Source organism: Eupeodes corollae, chromosome 2, assembly GCF_945859685.1.
Source record: "Eupeodes corollae chromosome 2, idEupCoro1.1, whole genome shotgun sequence".
Taxonomy (NCBI): domain Eukaryota; kingdom Metazoa; phylum Arthropoda; class Insecta; order Diptera; family Syrphidae; genus Eupeodes; species Eupeodes corollae.
The window spans coordinates 85,114,012-85,141,537 of NC_079148.1; the positions used below are offsets into that span (position 1 = coordinate 85,114,012).

General features: G+C 32.3%; 1 protein-coding gene across 2 annotated transcripts in view; it reads right to left on the reverse strand.

The window, feature by feature from the left end:
• LOC129948457 (transcriptional regulator ATRX homolog) overlaps window positions 1-27,279 on the reverse strand; it is a 38,565-nt gene extending 11,286 nt beyond the window's left edge. The window contains exons 1-4 of one of the 2 annotated variants that reach the window (XM_056059468.1): window positions 27,028-27,279; window positions 9,501-10,757; window positions 808-1,257; window positions 25-736 (exon numbers count right to left, since the gene is read on the reverse strand). In XM_056059468.1, the coding sequence (XP_055915443.1) occupies window positions 25-736; window positions 808-1,257; window positions 9,501-10,757 (2,419 nt within the window). In that variant the 5' untranslated portion in view covers window positions 27,028-27,279. Of the gene's footprint in view, window positions 1-24; window positions 737-807; window positions 1,258-9,500; window positions 10,758-11,351; window positions 11,535-27,027 lie in introns of those variants that run through there. The other variant, XM_056059467.1, reaches the window with a different exon arrangement.
• Between the last annotated feature and the right edge of the window lie 247 nt (window positions 27,280-27,526).

Here is a 27,526-nt window from a genome sequence, read left to right on the forward strand (position 1 = left end):
TACTGATGGCGATATAAATCTTACATTCTTTCAAATTGTTTTGCAAAGGAGTACCAGTCAATACAATACGACGTTTGGTGTGCATCTTTGTGACCGCTTGACTCAAACTTGTCTTTTCATTTTTAAGCAGATGACCTTCGTCGCATATAACAACATCCGGACCTGGATCAACCAAACTTTTTTGTAGAGACTCTTTTTGTTTCTTTCGTAAGCCCTTGGTTTTTTCATTTGACAAAATTCTATACATGTCGTAGCCAACGATACAAACGCCACCTTCGTTGAACCATTCTTCCAATTTAAAGACTCTAGTATTTTTGTCTTTATATTTCGACATATCGTATACCTCTACGTTTTTGTTTTTTGCAAAATTCATCCAATGAATAAATTCCCTAGCCCAGTTGTTAAGTGTACTTAAGGGAGAAATTACAAGAACCCGTTCTATATTTGTAGCTTCATAATTGGTTAATAACGTATGAGAAAGTGTTACAATTTGCATAGTTTTACCGAGACCCATACAATGTGCTAATATACACCCAGAGCCAGGCTTTTCTTTGCAATCTTTGAGGGTTTCAAAGCAAGCATCCCACATAAACTTTACTCCATTCACTTGATGAGGTTTCAGTTTCTTCATCAAGCCATCATCCACTTTAAGTAGTGGTTTCTTTGTCTCTTCATCAAAGTCAAGTATTAATTCGTCAACTTCAACATTTTCGGGTTTAATATAAATCTTATTGTACTAAAAAAAAGGTAAATGATTACTTCAAGAAACAGAACAATATAATTTGTTTTAATCAGACATTAACTTACTACTTTTTGTCGCTCTTCAATACGTTTTTTTCGTTCTTCTTCTTCTTGTGTAGCTTTTTTCGTGCCGTCATCTAAGTTCTTCTCATTTATAACTTTACGAATTTTTTTTCTTTGTTTACTATCACCATCTTCATCATCACTACCATTACTGGATCCACTAGATGGTTGTAAAACTTTTCGTTTTTTGCGAGCTGTTGTAACTTTTCGATTTGATTCTTGACAGTTCCAATCAGAATCGCTATCTTTTTTCTGTTTTGATTGGAATATTCGCTTCTTTCGTACCGGGACGATTTCTTTTTCACTTGCCGAGTTGTTATCTTTATCACTATTAATTAAACTATGTCTAGTTGTTTCAATTTCGGAATCTGAATCGCTGGCCATTATCTTTATTTTAGTTTTTCTTTGATTTGAACTGTTGATTTGCATGCGATTTTTTACTCGTTTAGGATTCTAAAATTATTTAAAAAAAAAATTATCAAATAGAAAAGGAACTATATCTTACACTTTTGTTAAGAATCATCCCCAATAGTAATTGAGAAAGTTTACTATGCGTTCTGAACAAAAATTGTACAGATATTTTGTTGAACTTATAACTATTTGGGCATATGAACACTTAAATGCTATTATTATTATTTTTTGACATTTGCGCAACTGTGTGGGCCAGAGTGATGAGAAAGGACACAAAAAAATCAACACCAAGTATGTATAAGTTGTCATCAAGAGAGAATGTTGATCGCCTTGAAAAAAACCCCACCATGGACAGCGTGCGGTGGTTGAGAACTTTATTTACCGAGGCAGCGCTATGAACTCAGACAACTTGATCAGCGCAGAAATTAAAGGAAGTATGACTTGCAAATCGCACGAAGCTTGGACAAGGATTATTTGAGAGAAAAATTCTTCAGGTGATTTTTGGTTCCGTCTGCTTAGATGGAGAGTGGAGGAGAAGTTACATCGAGGAACTGTAGGGGCTGACAAGACATATACTTCAGTGTCAAAAGAACAAAAGTCAAACTATTCAGATGGCTGTGACGTGTATAACTAATGGGCATCCACGCTTCAGCCTGGAAAACCTGCTAATCCAATCTCGAGGTAAGGAGCAGTGGAGGAAGACCATGATTTATGTGGCGCAGACAGGTCGGAGGACATTCACGAATTTGTAACAAAAAATTGAGTTTTAGTAGATAACAGACCTCCAAGCATTACTAATGCAAAGTTTCAGAAACTTATAGGATCATGTCATCAACCTATTTTTTTTTCTCTAAGTTACACTTAGAAAATATCAAAGGCTAATTATTACACAAATGTATTTATAAAGTTAAAAGTCTTCTTAAAAGAGGAGGGGTAACTATACAGGAGGTGGAATACAATTGCATGAGATATCAGCCAGAGCCCGTGCCAAGAAAAGTGATACCAAAAGAAAGGTAAGTGTTTGCCCTTTCTTGGCGCAATGACTCATTGTCGGTAATTAAAAATTAACTTTTATATACGGTAAAGCAAATCAAAAACAGGAAATATAGAGCGTTTTTAAAAACGTCTCATAGTGAGACGTTTAGGCAAAACTGCTCGCGATATTCATTTTTCTTGGAGCTCGAGTAATCAAAAAAATTATTCAATTTGGGTTATTGGTGTGTCTTAAGAGCAGGCTTAAGTTGAAGATATTTTTTGATGATCATTTTTTTTTTTTCATAATATCAATAGTTAAAAAAATGTTTTTTACTTGTTTAATTTAATGTTTTTGGAAACACAACTTTTTGCACTCTTTTTCGAGTTCAAATTGTATAGAACAAAAAGGTTCAACGAGTGGTGCTAAGATCTCAACTAATTTAGAATCCTTATATATTTTTTAACATTAATCCAAAAGATCAACTGCGTAATCTTGCATCGAACGGAGCTAGGGAAATTTCAGTTGATAAAGTCAGTCATTTTTGTACGCTCTTTTTTCTTGAAAAATCTTTGGAAGCACGGTTTCTCTCTTTTGGATATGGATATTCCGAATGAGGATTTGTTTGAACTTTTTGTCAATGCTAGGACTTGTAATGCGTTCATACTGCCGTACAAAGTGAGTACCAACTATCAGATGCAAATGCCTTGACAATCAAACAGATATTAAAACAATTTTATTACAACCTTGATAGAAAATGGATAGCAGCTAAAAGATCAAGAAATAACTTGAAAAAGAATGCAAAATGGCTTTCCATATCTCTGCATATCAATACCGGACAAACAGAAGAAGCAGGTGATCTCCCAACTACATCAAGAGGAAGACCAGGGAAGCCAGTCAATTAGTGCGCAACATTTACTAAAAAACAAAAACTAATCAAAGCTACAAAGGAGATATGTACAGAAAATCTCTCTGAAGCTTCGAGTATAAGATACAATAGGGACCATGAAAAGGGGAAGAAGGATATAATAAAAGAAATAGTGAATGCAGTTAAATTTGGGGAGTATACTAAGAAACCTGCAAGCCTTTTAAACTAAAGTATCCTAAAAAACTACTCACACCTACTCTACACAAAATATTGTTTCATAGCCAAATATCATTGAATATCAATAACTAACACTTGGAGAACTGTCAGCCCAGGAATGCAAAAATAAAGACTAAGAGAAATATTGATATCCGAATACATGTAAAGTTTCGAGGATGCGGCAGAATGATGACCTATTTAATATGCTTGCAACCTCTTCGGATCCACTTATTTCTTCCTTAAGGCAAAACAAAATCTGAAGAGCCAACAAAATCGATACTCTCCAGAAATTATAAGTTTATTACACATTTCACCGGGCTTAGATGATAGTTTTCAAGAAATTTAAGGTTTATATATTAATTTAGCTTGTCCTTATTTCTTTTTTCACTGTTTGACTTTTGATATATCACCAAAATACATTATGTACACTTGAATACTGAAAAATAAAAATAAAATGCCTTAAAATTAAAAAAAAAAACTTTTTCACCATTTTCTTTTTGCTCTACTGGTTCAATTTACTTAAAGAAATTATTTTGACGATTGCATATTAATATACCGCTATATTTACAACCTTTTTAAAAACTTCTTATTTTAACACAAATTTCCGAAACACCCTGTACAAATTCTTTTTTTTTAAGTCACAATTTGTATAGCCTTGGAAATTTCCTTAAGATACAAAAAAAAATAAAGCAATATCTTTATTCGTTTAGGAAAATATCTTTATTCGTTTAGGAAAAATTCAAGTTGTCACGTCGAAAATCTGAGTTAAATATTTGCCTAGCTAGAAAAACGAAACCAAACAGAATTATATATTGGCCTAAAAGACTTTGAATGGAGTTGGACAGGACTTCAAATTCGTTAAAAGCTGAATATCTGTACAGATTAGGAATTAGATAAAGACAACACGTGTGACGTGTTTTACGTGAGTTTTAACCAAATTTGAACATTTATTTAAAACTTATGAGTAGTTGTGGACATTTGCAGAGGTGGAGGATGTTTATATGGAAATAAAACGGAAGTGAAGAAGAGATTGAGACGCAAATTTTTGAATTATTAAAACAGATACCTTAGAAAAATTCTCAAAAAAAAGGTATTTGTGATCCCAACTTACATCAATTGCAATAAATTAATTGATAACTTAACAACTTTCTGTCAGATTTTTGCACAGAAAACGTTATCCTTGCAGCCGGTTTTGATGGAAGAGTGGGAAATACGCAAATACTTGATATAGAAACAGAAGAAGCACCTGATTTAGTATTCGAAAAAAGATCATCAAAAGATGATGACGGTAAAAATCTATTCGTTAAATAAAATGAATTATTTCATGCTTATTTCTCTTGTGCCGCAATGACTCTTTCCACAATTACTTTTTAGGGTTGATTCGTTAACAAATGATCTGTAGGGCGTCGATAGCCGTTCATATGCTATCTTGAAATGGGTCTAATGAATATATCTAATTCTCTGGACATTCACCCCGACACGACACAATTTGCATTCCATAAGTTGTTTTCAACTTTTGTCGCTCGTTTTGTTGTCGTGTGTAAACGTCATGTGTGTTGAACGCTTTAATTCAGCATTCCGTAAGACGAAAGGAAACAACGATAATGAAAAAAACGACGATATCTCTCGTTTTAAAATTTGCTCACAACGAAAAAATCGAAGTTCGCAAAACTGTAAGAGTCCTTGTTAAATAATTTATTTTATGGAATTTATTAGTGTACTTTATTTTCGATAAATACAAAATAAATATTTTTGCACATTTTTAGTTAAAACTAATAAACCAAAACCAATTCGAGGCGCTTGTTCAGCTGATGGAAAGCAACGAGCAGTTGGCTAGGGGATTTTTGAAATGTATGAACAAAGACGATTTTAAAAAAGAATCGAATGTAATAGTTCATAAACTCAACAGCAAAGGTCTTCCAATAGGAGATGGTGATAGATGGCAAAAGGTTAGAAAGTTTATTCTATTTACATTAACACATTTTTAATATTTGCTTTTTCAGGTTTGGGCTGACTTTGAATTTAAAGTTAATAAAAAAGGTTCAGAACAACAAAAAAAGAAGTGGAAGGAAATGGAGGAGGTCAAAACCAGTTGCACTTCCTATCTGCGCTTGAGGATGCTGTTGCAAATCTACTCAAATATAAACAGATGGGTAACCCTCGTGGGAAAGCAATTGGTGTGTCGCAGCTCCCAACTACTTCAACGTCTTCATGATCCGGACATACATAAGTCAAAGCAAATTTATGCTACAAATGCAGATGCCGATGCTTGTGTTGTCATTTTAATAATCTATATATGTTTGGTAATAATTTAATAAAGACACATTTGTTGAATATCGAGAAATTAAATGATTTAGAATTTGATTTCTGTTTGACAGAGATCCGTTTAAAAATTTGCTACAAAATAGTTGCGTCGAAAAATTTATAGAATGCTATTTACGCAGGCACTTATTCTGGAAGACATAGCAAACTGGTGGATAATCTGGGGTGGAATCGGCTAAGGTGATTGTTGATAAATGACAATCAAAATGATCGAATTTGATCTACATAAGGTGATAGTCAAATTGATACCTAAAAAGCTATCACAAAAAAATGTGATAGTCGTTTTCAAACAAATTTGTTTATTCAAAATAGAGCTACCAGACGCTTACACAAACGACTGGAAAATTTTCTTAGTTCACTTTGTTTCTTTTAAAAAACACATTCTTCAGACCTACAAAGCTTACGACATTCGAAAAAAAGCAAGAAAAGTAAGAATTTTATTCAAAATCAGCCAATTTGAAGCTTTTATTTAGATATTTTATAAGAATCAATTGAAAATTTCACCAAGGCAACAACGAATTTTGACAATTTGAATCTAAAATTGTTCAATCGAATTGAATTGAGTTGAATCATCTTACACAGACGGAATGAAAATGATAGTCAATTTGACTATCAAAAAATTGATAGTCAACAATCACCTTAGCCGATTCCACCCCTGATTCCCGAACATTGTTGGGGTAACCACTTATTCTTGCCAAAGTTACCTGAGATTAGTTTGGGTCAACCTATCAATGTTAAGATTTTGTGAAATCTAAAAACTTTAAAGCAAACGTTCAATTTAAAATTTTTAAAGGTTGCTTCGTTGCTGTATTTTGAATATTTGGATAGCAAACACAGTCGACGTAGGTATCATTTTATATTAAGATTAAGCCATGTGCGAAGGTATGTAGAAACGTAAGTATTACGGTGGGTAGATTGGTGTTTAGATATCAGAATTGTATAAAGTCTTTTTATGATTGCAATTAAGTCATTAAGTTTGGTGTGTACTAAAAATAAAAATAAAATTAATGTGATGTGTAAATTTTCTGTAAAGTTAAGACGCGTTTTTGCTGGGATATACAATAATCAAATACCAAACCCATTAGTTTATGGACTTTATTATTTTAAAAATCTTTATGTCATCGGCAATAATAGAACTTCACTTGAGCGCAGACATGACGTTACGTCGTTAATACTCATAATGAAGAGAAAAAACACCAGATTAAGCAACAAAAGGTTTTAAATGACAATTTCTTAATTTGATTTCATAGGATCTGTTTTCAAGGCATGTTTTGACCAAAGCTAAGAAAAATTGTGGAAGACCAAGATCTCTAAGTTGAAATCAAATAATTCTGTGGCTAAGTTGGTCAAAGTCAGTGTAACATAGTCAATTTCATAACCTTGTTGTGAAGCGTTTGAACGTATGTTTGAGAATGTGAGGAGATTTGTAACGGTTGATCTTTTGTTAACGATTAATGTTGCTGTTCACAAACGAGTTTCTTCTAACAAACAACTTGTTCAAAAATGCAATGGGCATGTAGTTTGTTATATCCGCTTTCTTACTTTTCTTGAAAATTTATGTTAGAAATGACTTCTACTAAATTATTCCTACACTTTTTTAATACTATCGGAAACGGAGCAGTCACCATTTGACACATTTTGATAGAAGATCAAAAACCATACTCTGTAGCGATGGGATATGACTACATCGAAACGGAGTGAAGAAATTTGGACTTTCAATTACCTTGGTTAAGAAAGGAGGTACTAACATACGAAAAAAAAAAGTTGATATCATTTTCCCAAAAAGTATACGAAAACAAACGGGACATATACGAAAAATCCCTTTTAAGATAAAAATTTGAAAATGTATGCTTCCTCTTAGGCTTTTACTTAATTTAATTAACAAAATTAATAATCAAAGCTGAAATGATGATTTGGCCAAAGTTGAAATAACATTTTCATGTATTTAATTTTCCAATTATCTTAAGGTAGTGATTTTTGAGTGAATTTGTATGTTCTGGCTTTTTTTAAGAGGTTTTGTATGTTTGTCAGGTATTACGTTTTTTTTTTAATTTTAACCGCAAAAAAGCCGCATTAAAAAAGCTCGCTTAATTTGTATAGATTTTTCTTTATTTTCTTCTATTTAGGTATCTTCTTCTATTTGCGATCTCGCGTCCCTTCTTACCCCAAAATTCTACATAGCGAAAAAAAGTTTCAAATTTGGTTAGCCCCACAGAGAACATGCCAAACGTTCATTTCATGATAGTTTTCCGATATACATATGTACATATTATATACACTGTAATATAAGTATGTACCAAACGGAAAAGCTCAATTGTAATTGCAAGCTTCAAAATAGTGAAATGGGAACAAATTTTGTGGGTACACGATTTGACTCCGGAAAATATTGCAAAAAAAAAACTTGGGTGTCTTTCTTTATTGTAAATCCTAAAGTTCCGTGGAGGAGGACTGAATATTAAAAATTTATAGCATTCGGACCAAAGGAATATATGATATTACATTGAAATGTTAACTAATAACTAACTACTATACTTACCCATTTAGCAGTGCTTTTTTTATAGTTTAACATGGGCATTTTTTTAGTAGATAAGGGATGGAACTTTAAAAAATACACGATTTAAAGAAAGCGGAGTAGATTCAAAAGTTTCGCTAGTGAAAGTTGTTTTTAAATAAAAGAATTGATAAAAATAACCCTAATTTGAGGATTTTTTTAAAACACAAACATATTGTCTCTACCAAAGGCGGAACCGAACAAGACATCTCTAGTCGTATTGGAAAACCTAAAGCAAGTTCCAGATAAGCTTTGGCACCTTAAACTTAAAACTACTAATGTGTAATCAGGGCTAGTTTCGGAAAAAAAACCAAGTTTGAGATTCAAAGAATATCACAAAAATAACAATCAACTATCATCTTAGCCGTTTCCACCAGTTTTGCTTAATGGTGGTTTTAAATCACTAACAAAATTTAACCAAATATATAGATATATTTCGTGTCATTTTTCAAACCATGTTTAAAGACATACATCCCTATTCATAAAACCAGTTTGGAATTGTTAATTTTGAGCGTAGCATAAAATTAGTTTTAATTTGACATCGATTTTAAATTTAAACTTCATGACCTAAATAGAGTTCGGAATTTAATTGACATGCCATATAAACTTTTTAGGTCTAGCATAACATACATATCTGAGTGAATCTCTAAAATGTTGGGATATGGGGTTAAGTAGTATATAATTTCCAATTCGATTAAAAAAAAAATTGATCATGAGTTCTATTAATTCGTTTAATAATTTATACTAAGAGATATGAAATTTGAAAAATATTTTTAAGAGTTCTAAAAACGCTTCTCAATTTAAAGTTTAAGACATTTTTAATGAAGTTATATAATTGCGTTCCAAAAAAATAAAGTACTGCAAAACGTGTTTTCTTATACAATTTACATTTACAGCTTGATCGTACATTTTTTTAGTTTGTAAATATTTTCAGAAATCCGAAGTTAAAAGACATGAATAATATCACATAAAAACGAGCATTTGGAATGTATTTTACAGTAAAATCGTCATTGAAATATGGATATTTAATAATGGTAAGAGCTGGACCATGACACACTGGGACAAATTAATTGGAAGAAAAGAAAGTACTTTTATGAACAGTTTTTGTCCAGTAAAAAAAATCGGCTAATACAAATAAAATCTTTTCACACATTGATAACTTTTACCCGCCTCGTTGATGATATCATGTGTAACAAAACATAAAATTCTGCTGTTAGTCTGGTTCAAAATTGACCCAGCGTGTGATAGCCCAACACCATTCTTTTTTCTTTGTCTTTATTTTGCTGCGCGAATCAGGAAAAAGGGAATAAAACTTTTTTTTTAAGTCGATATCTCTAATAAACTAAGTTACATACATCTAATTTAACGTTGTTGGCAGTTAAGGATATTCGCTTTAAGCGAACAACACACTTTTTCCGGAAGAATTGTCGTAGTAATGCTGAAGAAGTTGGTTCACTTTTCTCATTTTCTTTTTTATGTAAAAGTTTTGAAAGCAATGTAAAAGAATACGTTGAAGTTCCGTTTACAGGAACAATGTCTTGCGACTCACAACTAGAATTTGGGTTGGAATTTCTGTTATCAGTCGCATAAAGCTCTTTTTTTATTTTGCAACTTGTTTCACTATCTGAACTAGGATTCAAATGTATCGTAGAAAAACAAGAAGCTGCTGAATTTTCATTTGATTTTTCACAATTCATAGCGATGGACTCTTCAATATCTTTTGTTTGAATCTTTTCAGATTTGTTACGCAATGGTGTAATCTTTCTTCTTGGACCCGACTTTATTTTGTTAGTTGATGAACCGGATTTCTTTATCTGTTGCAAATTTTCGTCGTTCGAGTCACTTAATTCCAATACATTTTCTTTAGATTTGTTTTTAGAGACCGCTGCATTGGTTTCATCATCACTATCACTAATGACCCATGGAAAAGTTGGAGAAGTATGTGATCGTTTTTGAGGAGATGAAAGTAAATTTTGTAGGGGTACTACACGTATTAACCCCGGTTTAGGGCCTTTTTCATTATTCGTAGAAGCGTCACCTTCTATGTTTGCTTCAATCTTCACTTCGTCATCAACCGCAATGTTAAGATTTCGATCTTTATCAGATAAATTGTTTTTCATATCTCCTATGTTTTCAACAAATTCTTTATCACTGTCAGTACGAAGATCACTATTTATGGGGTCGTTGATATCAGCCACTGGATTCCTACCTACTGTAACATCATTGTTCAATTGTTTTTCTGGAATTTTTTTATCTATTCTATTAGAAGTTTCATCTCTTGATGTTTCTTTACTTTCAGTAGTATTGATATTCGTTTCGGAAGACTTGTTTTTATCTATTTGTGAACCGGTTTTATAAGCTTGTGAATATATTTCATTTAATTGTTGTTCTATTGATTTTGTGGATTTTGTTATTATATCCCACTCTGATTTAAAATTGAGTTCTGCATGATCAGCCATAGATTTTAAATCATCAATGTTTTTCATTTCATTGATATGTGCTTGGATTTGTTGTTTATGGTTTAATAGACTCTCTAGAAGTTCGGAAAATTTTTTAACATCTTTGTTAAAATTTGAGACAATATCATTAAGGTCGAGATTTTTGCTAGACATCTGAAAATAATAGGAAAAAAGTAGGTAGTAAATGTCCAAGGAAAATTCTTTGAGAAAAAGAAATATTATCTGTAAATCTATTTTTTATCATACACAAATTAAATCATACATAGCATATCATTGGTTTTCATCATTGAACATTTTGTTTTGAGATTTAAAAGTGATTAAGCGAGTCAAGTTATGAAATAATAAAGTGTCAATTTATTTTACGAACAATTAATTGAGAACTTTGTGGAAATCGTTTTGGTGCAAACGAGAGGGGGAAGGGGGAGGGGAGAAAAAAGATGTGTCCACTCTTTATATCTGGACGACAATGGAAGAATTCCAAAGATGTAATCAATGTTGGCGTCTACAGTTCCTGAAGAAATCAGTATTTAATTTTACATCATAAGTACTTGTCAATAAATAAAAACATTAACATATACATACATATAATCAAATGAAAATAATATAAAATGTCTAATGTAAGATTTGCACTAATCAGGTGAATAAAGAGCAATCTAAAATGAATTGTTGTGATTGTTTGGTGCTCTTTCATGCTTTGTGTTCACATTCTCCGTGTGCCTCAATTCACCGTTAGTCACTTCTCTTCACCTCTATACCATCTTCATCTCTTGTCACCAAGAGGATCGCTGCTGTTGCTCTTCCATCCACCATCTCGGCTTCCATCATCACTGCTACCACCTCCTCTATTGCCACCAACGCCACTGCTCCAGTATCAGTTGATACTGTGGCTATTACAACTATTTCTTTAGAAACCATATATAAAGAAATAATAGAGCAAAATAAATTGATTTTGACTGTCTGCCTTCTCTGCACGAGTTGAGAGAGTTAAAAAGGAAATACAATTGCAATTAGAAATACTGTGAATATTATTGGTGTTATGGATCTGACTGAAGCGAATGCCTTAGATAAAGATTTTAAACTTTTCTCCGTTGGACTGGAAGAAAATAAAAGCTAAGAAGTTGTTGATGGAAGTAACCTTTTCAAAGTGATGAAAATATTAATGACGGGCTTTAGGTCAATGAAAAAACAATTATTTATGTTGTCACGACGCACGTTTCCTTCATGTCTATGAACATCATCAGGTGTGGCAATTAATCTATATTTGCATTGATAAATTGGTTACAATTTGATAACATTGAAAAACTATGAAAACTTACACTTGTTACATGAATATTGCACTTAAGAATAAAATCATTTAGTTTACAACAATTTTTACAAAAAATAAAAAATTAGGCCTAACTACACAAAGTTCAACTGACAAGTAACAGGCATAGGAAAATTAGTGTCAAAAGATCATATTGTTAGAAATTTGTATTCTCGTACTCTTTAAATAAGTGTTTGTGTTGAGGGTTTATCTCTTCCATGACCGTTTTTTGGTTTATGGTGTTGTTGACGTTGATGATATGCAGCGTTTCGATTATCATTCTCTTATTATAGTTGCCTTCTATTTGCAATACTTTTACATTTTCAAAGTTAGGAAAGTGGTTGAGATTAATGCGTTGCCAGCGCTGTCTTCTGCTAGTCATTACTTTTTAAGTCTGATTTATGCCCTGTTTTTTAATTTTTGTTTTGTGGTTCCAATATAAATTTGATGCATTCTTCGTCCGAGTTGCCTTTACAATTTATTTTGTAAATTAAATCTGAATGCTTCAATTTATCTATTTTCGTCTTAAGATTGGTGAAAAGTTGTGAAGTTGTATTGGTTGCTTTCATGGTTATTATATATTTGTCTGTATCAAAGAGATTTGTATATGTGTTTTTCGTCATCTGTTTTACTTGTCTTGTTAGCAGTATTTATGATAGTTTGTTTTGGGTGTTTTGAGTTGAAGTTGGTGATCCTTTCTGATGAAGTTGGTTTTTGAAAATTCATTTTTTATTTGTTTTCTTTTCTGATAATGATTGCCTCAAGATACGGTAGTCGGTTATTTTTTTCTTTTTCAACAGTGAATTAAAGCTATAGAGGGTGGCTAATGTATTTTCTACGTCCTCTTGGCGTCTACATATTTTGTGAGAATTTTAAGTTTAGTTTTTAGTTTGTCCAGAGTATTGTCAAGGTAGTACCCGTGGCATGATGGTTCGTGCGTTGAACTGTCATGCAAGGGGTCTTGGGTTCAATCCCTGCCTGTGCCACCTTAATTTAAAAAAAATAATTTTTGCGGGTACTGCCTCTTGCAAGGAATTGACAATTCCTTCAAAAGTAATTCTTGTCATGAAAAAGTGCTTTCTCAAATTAGCCGTTCGGATTCGGCCTAAAATTGTAGGTCCCTTCCATTCCATTCCTGACACACAAAAATGGTTGCGAGTTGTAAGTCACTAGGCTCACAACGGACTGTTGCGCCACCCAATTCATTTTTTTTACAGTATTATCAAAAAGTTCTTCAAGAACGATGTCTGCTATAATCTGAGATGCAGGGTTTCCCATAGGCATTCCATCCCTTTGTTGGTATATTTTCTTACCATTAACTAGGTAGTTGTTGTCCATTATACAAAAATATACTAGCACCAGAAATGTAGATTTTTTGATAGTAGTGTGTTCTTTAAATGTGTCCCACTTTTATACTTATAAAGTCAAGTGCCAGTTACAAGGGAATGTTAGTGAAGAAGGAAACAACGTCAAAAGATACTAAAATTTCGTTCTGTCAATACTAAACCCGCTTAGTTTCGATTTAAATAGAAGTGAGTATTTGACATTATATTTCGAATTCGAGTTGATGTTATTCAAAATATTTATCAAATATTTCTATAATTTGTAGCAAGGTATTTTCGTCGATGAACATATTGGTCGAAGAGGAAGACCTTAATTATGAATTTTTTGGAGCCCATAAATTCGAGGGGCAACTGAGTTGTATGTTATCATTGCATGTTTTTGGCATTGGTCAATTATTTCGTTTTCATACAGATATTTGATTAGTTTGTTGTTTTTATCTTGCAGTTTTGCTGTTTGATCTCTGCTTATTGGCCAATAAACATTCCTATCTTCCATCAAGTTCTCCATTTTAAATTCAAAGTTTAATTTTGTTTGTACATCGCTACAGTAACGTTGCCTCTGTCCTCTGAAACAATTATCAATTCTTTTTTTTTGCGATAAATTGTTTTGTTTCATTGAAAATATACGTGATATATTTGTCGAATTCTGTGTGAGATTTCTTCCTGATATAATTGCTAAGTATATCTGCGAATTTGCCACGGCCTTTTTCCCTCCCGTCTGTATTTTTGAGAGTTTGTATACAGTCTTCACCGTCTGCGATGATTTTAAAGAGTGTATTAGGTGTGGAGCGAATAGTACTAGGTAATAAATATTTTGGACCTAGCGAAAGTAAGTATTGTATATCGTCTTGTATGGCAACACTTGTCTTGTTCACAAACCATATCTTGTTTATCTCAAACCGTATTTTTCTTTAATTCTCTCTTTAAGTGATGTAAGTTTCTTGTTTTGTTTTTGCTTTAACTTTTCGTAGCTGTCTTTGTTTTTAATTTGTTCATGATGGAGAAAGCTTTCATAATCTTCTTCTGATAAGATTGAACGGATGTAATTTTCGTTGTTAGTTAGTAATAGTGGTTAAGTTTTTATGTTTCACGGAAATAGATAAATTTAAAATCTTGCAAAGAAAATTGTGTTTGATTTTGTGATGGCGTTGATGATATGATATGATATATAAAATCACGATCAACAACATAAATAATAAAATAAATTGGGTGGCGCGACAGTCCGTTGAGAACCAAGGCCTAGTAACTTACAACTCTCAACCATTCCTGTGTGCGAGTAATGTTGTCAGGAATGGAGGGGACCTACAGTTTATATTCCGACTCCGAACGGCTAATTTTGAGAAAGCACTTTTTCATGACAATAGTTAATCTTGGAGAATTTGTCAATTCCTCGCAAGAGGCAGTACCCGTGAAAAGACTTTAGATGGCATAGGCAGAGATCGAACCCAAGACCTCTAGCATGACAGTCCAACGCACTAACCATCATGCCACGGGTACCATGCAACAACATTTTACTGAACAAAAAAACTGACACGGAAGATATAAGCCTTCAATACAAACACTTCATAGAGAGTACGAGGATAAAAACTTTTAACAATATGAACTTTTGACACTTATTTTCCTATGCCTGTTTCATGTAAGTTGAACTTTGTGTAGTTAGGCCTATTTTTTTAATTTTTGTAAAAATTGTTGTGAACCAAATGATTGTATTCTTAAGTGCAATTATCAAATCAAATTGTAACCAATAATTTATTAATGCAAATATAGATTAATTGCCACACCTGATGATGTTCATAAACATGAACGAAACGTCGTGACAACATAAATAATTGTTTTTTCATTACCTAAAGCCCGTCATTAAAGCTAATAACTTATAGATAACTTTTGTATAAAAAAAATAAAAATAATGAACCAAGTGTATCTTCATATAATCCTAGGCCTAAGATCTCAAGTGTTTTGTACGTACAATTCTGCTCTCTTAGCACCAAACGTAGGCTTACGACAAAAACTGTAGAATGCACGTAGTCTTCGTGCAAATGTTGATTTATTACTCCACATCGAATTGTGTTCTGTCAGGACTGATTTTGTTTTTGTGATAGAAATTTTGGATTTTATAATTCCTGGGTATACAACATGTAATAATAATAATTGTGATGTGGTTAATTATAATTTGTTTATATAATTTATAAAAATTTCTTTCAGTTTGATTTATGAAAAACATTGTTTTATGTGTGTCTCCTTGGCAATGTATAGATGTCTTTCTTGAGAAGCTTAATATTCTTTTAGCGAATATGAAAACTAAAAATATGCCTTTTCTGGGTGATATTAATACTAATCTTCTCTGAAAAACCAAATACGTGTATAATCATTTAATGCTGTTAGCTTCTCATGGTATGGATTCGTTGAAGATAAAAGACCACCCTTTTCATTCAAGTTCGGTTGAAACATCATTATTAAGAGCACGGTAGAACTTGTCGGTACTGCTTTTTGGATTTGAATTTAAGTCAAAGATAAAAGGAGAGAAGTCTTTGGTTGCCTAAGGTGAATGAAAAGGATTAAACTTCGCGAAAGGTGATAATGGAAGATTCATTGTGATTGTAGCTACAACGATGTTCGATGTTGCCGATGAAGTTCTTTTAAGAATAGGATTGCAGATTTGAAGTACTTTAAGACTATGGATCCGGATGAGAATGACAGTTTAGCAAAACATTTCCCCCTTGTGTTTTCGATTTGTTCTTCAGTTAAAGGCAATCCAACTTCTGCATATATGTTTTTAATGGGATTGGTAGGAAAAGCATTGATACTCCTTTTAACTGCATGATGGTCCAACGGTTTAATGATTTTTATTGTGGAATTAGGACAATTGCCATATATACAAAGGCCATAATCAATTTTGCTAAGTAATAGTGATCGGACAACGTTACATAAAGTATTTAAATGTGCAATACTTCTCTTACATGCTGAATAACTTATAGGCTCTTTTTAAGATTTTTTATATCATTCCAATTGTGTTCCCTGTTAAAAATCAGTCCAGGATTAATTTGTCGACAGAGTTATTTATAATATTAACTATATTTAGTTTAAGAACAACTAAGTTTACGACATATGTGTAATATTTTACATTTGTTTCGCACCAAATGTGCTCGAACATACTAACATTTAACAGGTTAGTGAAAATTTCTTTACTATTAACTAGGTAGTTGCATTTGCAACAAATCATCTGCATAGATTAAATGATGTAGAAGTATGTGATTATCTACAATATTTAATATTTCTTAAAAATTGATAGAAATAGTGTCACTGATAAAAGAGGCTTTTGAGGAATTCCATTATGTAGTGGATATCTGGAAGAATAGCAGGTGTTATTTTTAACACAAATTCTCCTGTTTGTAATGATATACAATTTGGAATGAAGCATGCAATTTTCCAACTCAGAGGTAAAACCCCAGTTGAAAAAATATTGTTATACAAGTTCAAGGGCCTTCGGGGGGACCTTTTTTAGGTATCATATAGGATAATCTATCCCTACTTGGGTTTTTTTGACAGCTTTCAAGTTCTTTGTGTTCTATGCATTTTTCTACATAGAGAGCCGAAGTCTCAGTTGTTGATGATTAAATATATATATATTAAGACAATCATCTTTTTTATACAGTAACTTTGCGGAAAGTTAATGTCGCTAGAGTCATTAGAACAAGTTTTAGCAAAGCAATTAAAAATTTCAGATCGATTTGATATGGGACCTAAGGGATAAACTATACATTTAATTATTTAAGGAGAAACATTTCCTGTGTAACGGGTGTTACTTCATATTTTTGAGGTGGTTGAAGCTCTATTTATAGTTGAATAAAATCATTGAAATTTTTTGACTTTGCCTTAAGGTCACAGCGCGGCGGAAAGCTGCATTTGTTATACAACAAAAATGTATACCAAAATCATTGTAGCATGGCGGTTGCCGTTTGCCAGATTGATAAATTTTTCCATTTTTAATTGTCTCCAGCGTTTCTTCCAACTCGTTAAATGTAAATGCACAGTCCAGAGAGTCGACTACGAATCCAGGTGCGAATTGCCACTTTGTCGGCGTTATTTCAGGATTTTAAAGATCCTTCAAATGGGAATGCATAACATTTGAAAACAGTTTGTGTGGATAGTAAAACATTTTCCATTCAGCTCCCGAGCCAGTTTCCAAAAATCAACAGAGTTTTTACAAGATACTAATCGGACTTCTTGATTTTCAACGTATAACTTTTTTTAGTCTTATAAAGCTCTTTAATCTTCTTATTGGCCTCTATATAAAAATCCTTAAATAATCCTTGGGTGGAGTTACGAAATATTATCAGCCACGCAAAAGATGTTTTTCGAGCTTTCTGACAATATTAGTCAAACCAGGGTTCTTTTATTATATTTTCTTTGTTTTGGTTGAGTCCTTCTTGTGGGAAATTTCTCAATTTGAAGTGATTATAGTTCTAGAGATTATCAATATTAGCCCTAGCCTCTTTCAATTTAAGTTTGGGCGGGAGCCACATAAAGGTTTTTATCTCATCATGGGAGGACTGATAAGTCGCCGGTTTCTTTTAGTATGCACAGAGCAAACGTATTACAAAACTATAATAGTTTATTCCTCTTGCGTTAGAACAACAATCTTTTGATTGTCTGCGGCAACCTCTTAAATCATTCATCACTCCTTCATGAGTTCCAACTCTCGCATTAAAATCTCCAATCCACGTTTGAGGCATTTATACCATATATGTTAATTTTCTGAAGACGTTTTCCCAGTTGTTACAATTCAAATACACCGGTAGTATCGTAAGACTGATGTTGTAAGTTTTGAATTCTAGAATCAAAATATCGTTGTATGTTTTGAAGACGCAGCTTGCACTTAGATTTTTCTAAAATCCTAGGAAACATCCTCCGCTTGCTGTTCTTTATATGTGATTCCTCATTGCTGGTATCCACTTATACGTAAAATGTAAATTTTTATTCTCAATTCTTGCGAAATTATCTTCGGTAATGAAAGTTGCATATATAAAAATTAAGTCATAATTATTGATGAATTTATAAAAATCATAATACAGACAATTATTACTAAGACCTGACACATTATAAGATAAAAATTTTAAATATTAATTTTTTATGACTATGTTATTTTGCACTTTCTACTTCTACCGACATCACTGAACTGAGGAAATTACACTGCATTATCGACGTTATTGGTTTGTAAGCTTTTTGTCTGAGTTTTGTCACTGCACTCTGTCAAAATATTGGTGATCATGCTTAAACCAACAGCATCGTCACACGTCAAGCTATGAAATCGCTTAAGCGTGCACTTCCAAAATACTCGTCGTTCAGATAGAACGCCTCGAAAATTAAATTGTTGGTGAACAAGTTTTATTACTAGATTGTCAATTCTGTTGATTCGAGCCCCGTTGTATAGTACCTCGTTGGAATAGTAATGCATGAAAGAAGATTCGGCTGTTCGATATAAGCCGGTACAGCTTCGTAAACACTGCTGCTCGTACACCCGAAACTACTCCACCTGGGAAGGGACAACGCTGAACCACACACAGACAAGCATAACGATCATCGATCGTACCAAAGCTATCCAGCAAATTACCTTCACTCTGGGGTCAAGCAGACTGTTTCGTCAGAGCGAAGGCTCCTCTGGCCTTGGTCAAAACAGCATTTATAAGTCTGTTGAATTATAAATACTGATCTTACAAGATACCGAGGTACTTCACTACACTTTTGCTCGTTAATCGCTGCCCGTGAAGATCAACGATGACCATCTGGCGCCAATTCTTGCATGTATCCCTCGTGGCACTAACCAACGAAGTCCAAAACAGAATTGTCTCCGACTTCTGGACATTTATTTTCAGTTTCCAGTAGTCGCAATACCGCTGAAACTTGACGAAATCACGCTGCAAGAGAATTCTTATAACCTCAACCCTTCGGGCCGTTCTGTCCGCAATTAGATCTTCGTCGGCGTACGCAGTTGCCTTTGTAAGACTACCTATCAGATCGATGGTGTAAATGCTGAAGAGAATCGGCGAATGCACCGCTCCCTTTTGAAGACCATTGTTAATTCGGAATGTTGTGGTAAAAGTTACATTGCCACGTTTGGCAACAAACTTACTACTGTTAAAAATATCAGGAAGTATATACAACAATGGTTTGCTTATGCCAAGCCTGCTCAATTTTAGGTAAAGACCCTCTAACCATTAAGCATTAATTGTGTCATGACCAGCCTTAAACCCGTACTGTTTACCCGGAATTATTTTGCTGTCCACAACCCACTTATTCAGAGCCCTATTGATGATCTTTTTAAAAACTTTGCTGATGCTCGGAAGAAGACTTATCAACCGAAGATTTGACGTTATGGAGTTGGGCTATGTTTTTCAGGTCGTGGTTGGGGCGAATGCTAAAATTCACCTTGTATACTTACTGGAAAGCAGCTCCCACCTTCTCCACTTTTTCCTTCGGATTTTTAATTATGAAAAAGTCATCGTTAAAGATGGCTTCTTCTTGATCTATTTGCGCTGTCCTAAGTACATATGTACGTCTCTGTTCTCTTCAATTCTTTGGAGTTACAGACACGGAAGATCATTATCGCTCTTGTTGATTTTAGGGAACATACTAGGAATTAACTGACCTGATCTTGCGGTCCCGGTACTTGTTAATTGATAACCTGTAGTTCTCCTTAATCAACAGATTGATATTTTTATTAACGACTTCAGTGTCCTAACCTCCAAGTCGTGTGGGTCTGTAAGTCGTCTGTATACATTTTTTTAGTCTTGTCAGTAAGCCACTTTTGTGCCTACGTAGTGCATCAATAGTCGCGTTTCTGAAGCACTACAACTATTATTTGTTTTATTATTAGCTGCGTTTATGCGTTTAATTTTCGCTCAGACCGTGGAAAAATGCAAAAAGAAACACAGATTCGTTTCAGTGAGTTCATCGACTTAATTTTGGCTGCGTGAGTTGCTGGAACATTGAAAACGAGAGTTAAAGAATGTAAACATGGATCATTAAAATAAAACAACGAAGAAACATATACTCATCTCTTTTTTACATTCCTATTTTATTTGTGTGTACTTGTTGTTTATTTTCTTTACGTTACCAAAATGCTGAAAATAAGTTTTTAAGTAGAGACTAAATAAAAAAACCGTGAACTTGTTACTTCTGTTGCCAATTTTCATCGCATAAGATTTGTGAATAGGTGACAGTGGCGAAGGCACCATATAAGTCGATTCCTATCGACTTACCTTTTGTAAATCTCAATATCAACAAGAAAAACTTCATGCAACATGTATATAAACAAATCATACAATAGCAACCCTTGTGACATCCACATTACTTTACAATAATTTGATCAACATGCATTTTCTTCTTTAAAGGTATGCCGGGTAATTAATTTATCGCTGAATAGAGCAAAATTTGTTTTCTCTCTCGTTTCCTCTTTTACTTCTCGCTAGGCGCGTACTTCTTTATTCAACCAACGCTTTCTTAAGCATAGAAATAACCCGATGTTCACCGCCTTTCTTTCGATGAATTTCTATGTATCTGAAAATTCACTTGCTTGTGCAAAAACAAACAAGATTGTTGGAAATGGAGCAATACGCATTGCGCGTGTCAGATTGAGCCTAAGCAAAGCAGTACGTTGACGCACTACACTTGTTATTCATAGAGCAAACAAAAATTCATCCATTCTGTATAGAAAAAAAGCCAAACGTAACCCGTCTTCTATGGACTTATTCGATATTTTCCTTCATTCTCGGCGGATGAAGTTTAAGAAGTAGGGGTTGCCACTTAAGCAAAATTGCGTAGTGGAATTATTTTTGCTAGAAAGTTATTGTAATTTTAATTAAGTGGCACAAGTAGCCAAAATTAATGAGGAAAATGAGATTTTCTTTTAAAATAAAGTTTACAAGCAGATTGCAGTGCAAGGTGTATAAATAAAAGTGTGAACAAGATTTGTGAAATGTGGTTGCATTTTGTTTAAATTTTAGTAACTTAAAAGACACAATGGCTCTTATAGTAATAGATTGCTGTTTGAGAGATTTTCTGTTAGATGAAAATAATGACTTTGAGAAACTTAATTTCTTAAAGAAAAAAAAAAGTGGTAGAAATAGGACACTTTACCCCTCATTTGAGCTTATCCATTAAATTAGAAAGCAAGTATTTCTGGTGTTCTTTTCAATTTGATTCCAAAAAAGAGGCTGGGATGCGACCCACACTGATAACTTCCCATCCCGTCTGTCGATTTGTCTTGCTTAAAAGTTTGTCTATATGTATTTTTACCAAATTTGCGCACTATTTTTTGTAATTTTTTTTTTATGAAAAAAACGGAATGTTGGATTTTTATATAAAAATTACTGAATATTGAAAACAATATTTTCTCTGAAATAAAATAAGTTTGAAGCCAATATTTTTAATTTTTGAAAAGCTATTTGAGCCGAAAGTAAACTTTTACCAAGTTTTAGAAGGTATTGTTTTTTTTAGAGTTTTATTTTTTGAAAAAAAACTGTCAATTCGATTTTTTTAAAAATTTTACCAACAAACAATATTTCTTATAAAATAAAATTAGTTTGAAGCCAATATTTAAAATTTTTGAAGAGATATTTGAGTCGAAAATCAATTTTTACCAACTTTTATACATTTTTTTCAGGTTTTTATTTTTTGTAAAAAAACTGTCAATTCGATTTTTCTCAAAATTTGTCCTAATGTTGAAAACAATATTTCTTATAAGAAAAAATTAGTTAGAACCTATTTTCTCAAAGTTTTTAAAAGATATTTGAGTCGAAAATCATTTTTTACGAACTTTTGTTAATTTATTTTTTCGGTTTTTAATTCTTTTGTACTTAACTTTAACTGAATGTTGACAACAAGATATTTTGAAAGATAAAAGTAAATTAAAGCCAATATCTCAAAGTTTTGAAAAGGTATTTGAGTCGAAAATCAATTTTTACCAACTTTTATACATTTTTTTTTAGGTTTTTATTTTTTGTAAAAAAAACTGTCAATTAGATTTTTCTCAAAATTTTATCAGATGTCAAAAACATTATTCTTCGTTGCACAAAATTGTTTTAGAGATGAAATCATATTTCAGTCGTAAAATTTTGGAGGTGACAAATTTTTTTTTTCAGTTTTATTGATTTATAAAAAAAAAACGTTATATTGATTTTTGTCAAAAAATATACCTGTTTTGTATCACGTTACAATATATTATATAAAATTTAATTCAAGTCTCTAGCGTTTTTGGTTCGTAAGATATTTAAGGTTAACCAAAATGTTCACCTTTTTTTCAAACTGCTATGGTAAAAAAAAACCACCCACGCAATCTTGAGAGCCCTTTCTGCATCTTTCTGCTTTATTATCTGTATAACAACATTTATTTGAAGTCGATATCTCTTCTGGTTCTTGAGCTATGGACGACGAAAAAAACGTCGCGAACGTACGTACACACGCACGCACAGACATCTTTCTAAAAATCTTTTATTTCGACTCTAGGGACCTTGAAACGTTGAGAAATGTCAAAATTTTCAACTTGACAAATCGGACCCATTATAATAACTTCCTATGGGAAGTGAATAAACAAACGGATGTTGAAATTCCAAAGAGATAAATAGAATGTTTTGAGTCTTGGCTTAGCTTTGATCTTATAGAGAAATAAGAATCAATTTTCGAAAGTCTAAACCATAACGGTTGCGGAGAACCGATATTGAAAAGGATATTGCTTCAAACAGATACAAAAACGCGCTATAAACGCCTTTTTGTACAGAAATTAAAGATAATAATATAGGTCAACTAATTACAAGATATAAATCTTTCACTAATTTAGTATTTTTAGATTAACATACTTAATAAATCGAAATACGATTCTTTTGTACCAAAAAAGTCGTGTAAAAAAATATCTTCTTTAATAAATGTTTTTCCTGGAATATTCGACTTTGCGGTTTTAAAAAATGAACTTAAAGTTTTGCATACACCTCCATCCCTTCGTCACCTTAAAGTTTTAGCACTCATGTCATGTTGGACATGTTACGTGACACATTTCCTCAAATTTTATATTTAAGTAGATTGTTTTTAACACTTCCGATTAGTGTTACTTCAGTTGGGAGATCTTTTTCAGCAAGTACATTTCTGATATTTTTTTTAGTCCCTCATTTTTCTCCGACTTAACTTTATAAATAAGTCACGCCTCGCCACTGATAGGTGATAATCTATTCTTACTGCTTTCCACTAAGCTAGTATGTTGCTTTAAAAGACTTAACTACATAAACCGAAAAGTACTTTTGTACAAAAGTAAAAATATTTTTATTCTCGCTAGGTCAGTGATTTTGTGAAATGAATACACAAATTTGTTCTTCAACCAAAGCTTAAGTCCTATGCATCATTTTTATAATTTTTCCAGTTCTAACTATTTATATCTTATCTTTGAGTTATATAGTTACGCTAACACTAAGTTCCATAAAATATCGATTGATACCACAATTGCAGAAGATATGATATTTTGTATAAATATTCCCGGTAAACTGTAGAACTGTATTATTTCCGCCATTTATTTTTCAATCTAAAATTACTTATTAATTAAATTAATCAAAATTATTCAAAATTACACTTTCTTGAAGACTTTTTGTTCAACACAAATTGCATTTTTTGAGTTAGGTCACTTTCATTCAAAGGGTGCGATTTATAAAAATCATGTATACTCGTTCATATATACAAATAAAGTCTAGTCTAAAAAACCTTAACCTTGTTACACTCTTTCTGAACACATCTTTTCTTGTTTTGGTTGTTAATGACATCTATCTGTAACTCAGACAAAAAGAAGGGAAAAACAAATTCACCACGATCTACCATTATAAGGTTTACCGTAATTTATTGACAAACGAAAATTTGTTGCTAGAATTAATTTGTCAAAACCATTCTATTTCTGCTCTCCGAGGTGAAAACATGTATACACCGATACGAATTCAACACGCTATAAAAAATGAGAGAAAGCGGTTTCGAAGGGACGGAGACGAGGAAATTAGGCTCCGATTAGTTTTTTCATTCTGGCACGCACTAGTACTCCTTTAAGAAAATTGGACGTAAGATTGACTGTTTTATTCTTAAGTCATAAGACTGTTTCTGTTTTCACACTTTGCATTTTATTGCAGGAACAGTTTGCATTGCATATACAACCAAAAATACTCCATTACCAAGATCGGAATCTCAGACTGACATTTCGTTTTGCCTAAAAGCTAAGTACACACAAAATGTGAGAAAGTCTTTGTGAAATGATGCAAAAACCAAACTCATTCTCACATTTAGTGTTCCGGCCTATCAAAATGCTTCATTATAGTCTGCAGGCACGTCTAAATGCTTTATTTTGAATGTTTTATTGCCTCAATTCAAAAACTAAACAATCCTAACCAACAGAATCTGAAGTGCTGACATGGTCTTAAATTGGAAGATTTGTATAGCTTTTTAATTTCAATCCAAATAAATGTTGTTAATGCATATAAAATAAGATTGACCAAATACATATTTAATGATTTATTAGTTCTTATTACTTGCGACGGCAATGTAAGCTGCAACTGGTTAAGTATAATTGGAAATGGACAAAAGTGTAACACAATACTTTGTAAAACGACAAAACACATTTTTTTCAGGTGTAGTTGGCTTAGAGCATTTTTTGGCGACGTTAGAAGTTCAGGTGAAAACAATAGGCGGATACCTCCGTATTTCTATGTACAGACAATGCTACGAGAAGCCTACTTGTGAAGTTCCATTTCCAACTTTAGCTAATTTAGATTCCTCAATTAAATTAGTATTTTCATCATTTAAGCAGTTCGATAATTGCAAGACCAAATTTTAGTTTTATTTGTTGCAGGAATATTCCTGAAAATTTCTTTTTGAGGGACTATGTTAGAGTTAGAATTTCGTTTGTAGTTAGATTTTGAAATACAAATTTGAGGTAACCATGTTTTAAAAATAAGTTGCCTTGTGTAAAGCATTTTTAATATATACGTAACTCATTAATTTTGTTATTATTAGCAGCACTTTTATTAAACATACCCTTTAAACAATATTAAGTTTACTTGAACTTTGGTAACTAAACATTGTACTGTGGGTAACCACTAAAAAAAAACTTCTTTACGTCAACAACAAACATTAATGTGGATTATTTGATCTATTGAATGAGTTGTACATGAATTCAGAACGATTTTAAGACGTGAAATGTAATGAATTTATAACGATTTTAACACGTTTTCATTTTGTGATATATGTCGAAATTTTCATTTATTCAATCGCTCTGATTAGTTTTTTAAAACATTAGTGTTCCTTTGATGCAGTTTTTTTTTATAGCAAACACATGTATGCATCCATCATTCAAGAATGGTATGGATAAGGTATTTTTCGACTATAACTCTTTTTTTAAACTTAATATTTATTAATCTAAATGGAATTGAAGAATAGTTGCAAGCTTAAATCATTAAAAACAATCTATAAATATACTTGGATTAGTTAAATTGATAGAGATTTTGATTACTCGCAAAAATATTTTTGCCGTTCATTAACGAAAATTGATTAGAATTCAATACAAAAAATTGCGCTCGCACCCTTAATTTGCTGGTTCTTCGAACGCATCCATGATACAATAATTCCAGGTTAATTATGAAATTTAAAGAATTTCGTAGTGATTGATCTAAATTAGTGAATTAATTACAATAAAATGATGTTGACCATGCTTTTTTCAAGACAAAAATGTACATTGGTTCGCTATCAACAAAATGACAATTTATGGACTAATTGTCAAAATTACAAATACAACAATGTAAACAAACGGGTTTGGGAGAGTGAAACATACGAAAGATTCCGATCTTGGTAAATGGAGTATTTTTGATATACAACAATCCAAGCAGATATACATCATCGCTATGTTTTAAAATGAAATTACATACATATGTTCTCCAGTTTCGGCCAATAGTGTATTCGTGTACACGTAAAATTTGTATTATCCGCGACAAGTTCAAAATATTTAGTCCTATAGAAAAAACTGCTGTAAATTTATAGACACCTTTAACATTTTATTGTCATATACATTTTTGATTTTAATTTAAGCTAGTTATTTCGCACACGATTTTTTATTAAATTCAAGATGGCGACCAAACCAAAAGCTCTAGGAAGTAACTTTATTTTGGCTCCTTGTCTACTCCTTTTTAAATGGATTAAGAAAAATCCCTTTACTTTTTTTATTTCAAATGTACATTCGGTCCGGTCCAATTGAACATTGGAAATTCAATCCAATTTTCTTGTTTATACTATTGTCGATTTTTAATTTACTTGTAACTTTATGTTTATTTATCAATTCTTATAAAATAAAGTCAAGTACTTTCTTCGAGCGCTGAAAACTATTTATTTTAGTTTTTCTTAGGGTTCAACGCCCTGCACCAACAACTTAACTAAATTTTTTTTTACTTGGTGACACATTTCTTTCAAATGTTCATCAGCAAAACTAAATTCACCACAAAAATAACAAAAAGACGAACAACAAAAGCTTGGCAAAAATTCGTGTACATAGCTGATTAGTGTCTATTAAGATAGAAACATCCTCAAGATATTTTTAAGGCACCCACTTTATTATACCGAATGAATATGTTGAAACAAATTTAAATGGTTTACATTTAGTTCAGAAAACTACGGATAAATGGTATACCTCCAAATATATAAACAAATATAAATACGCTGCGCATAAAAAAATTGAAGTTATTTTATTTACTTCACTCAAACTTACCTCAAGAAGTTCTTCTTTTGCTTTTCGACGCGAAAGTACTATTTTACTTCTTTTCACCGATCGCTTGCAGTTTTGTCCCTTGATAAGCCACAGTGAAATGCTTAATTACAAACACATCCTGCTACAATAATTTAAGGCAAAGCCACTGTTGTTATTGCCATTTTCCAGATATTTTTACATAACAAACCAACAACCGACATATACATACATATATAGATAGATACACAAAACAAGATTTGTTTGAATATATACCTACATATTAGTGTGGGAAGTCGGATCAATTTTATTAAATAAATAACTAGGGATAAATATATTTTGTTTACTGTTTAAGGATGCTCAGTTTCACAGGATAAGACAGAAACACATTATATTTTTATAGGTATGCGACTTAATTTATATATTTTAGTTCAAGCTTAGTTGCCTTAACGATGCGGCCAGCGGAAATATAATTCTATACAATATAAATCTTGTACTATACTGCAAGCAAACCAAAAAGTGA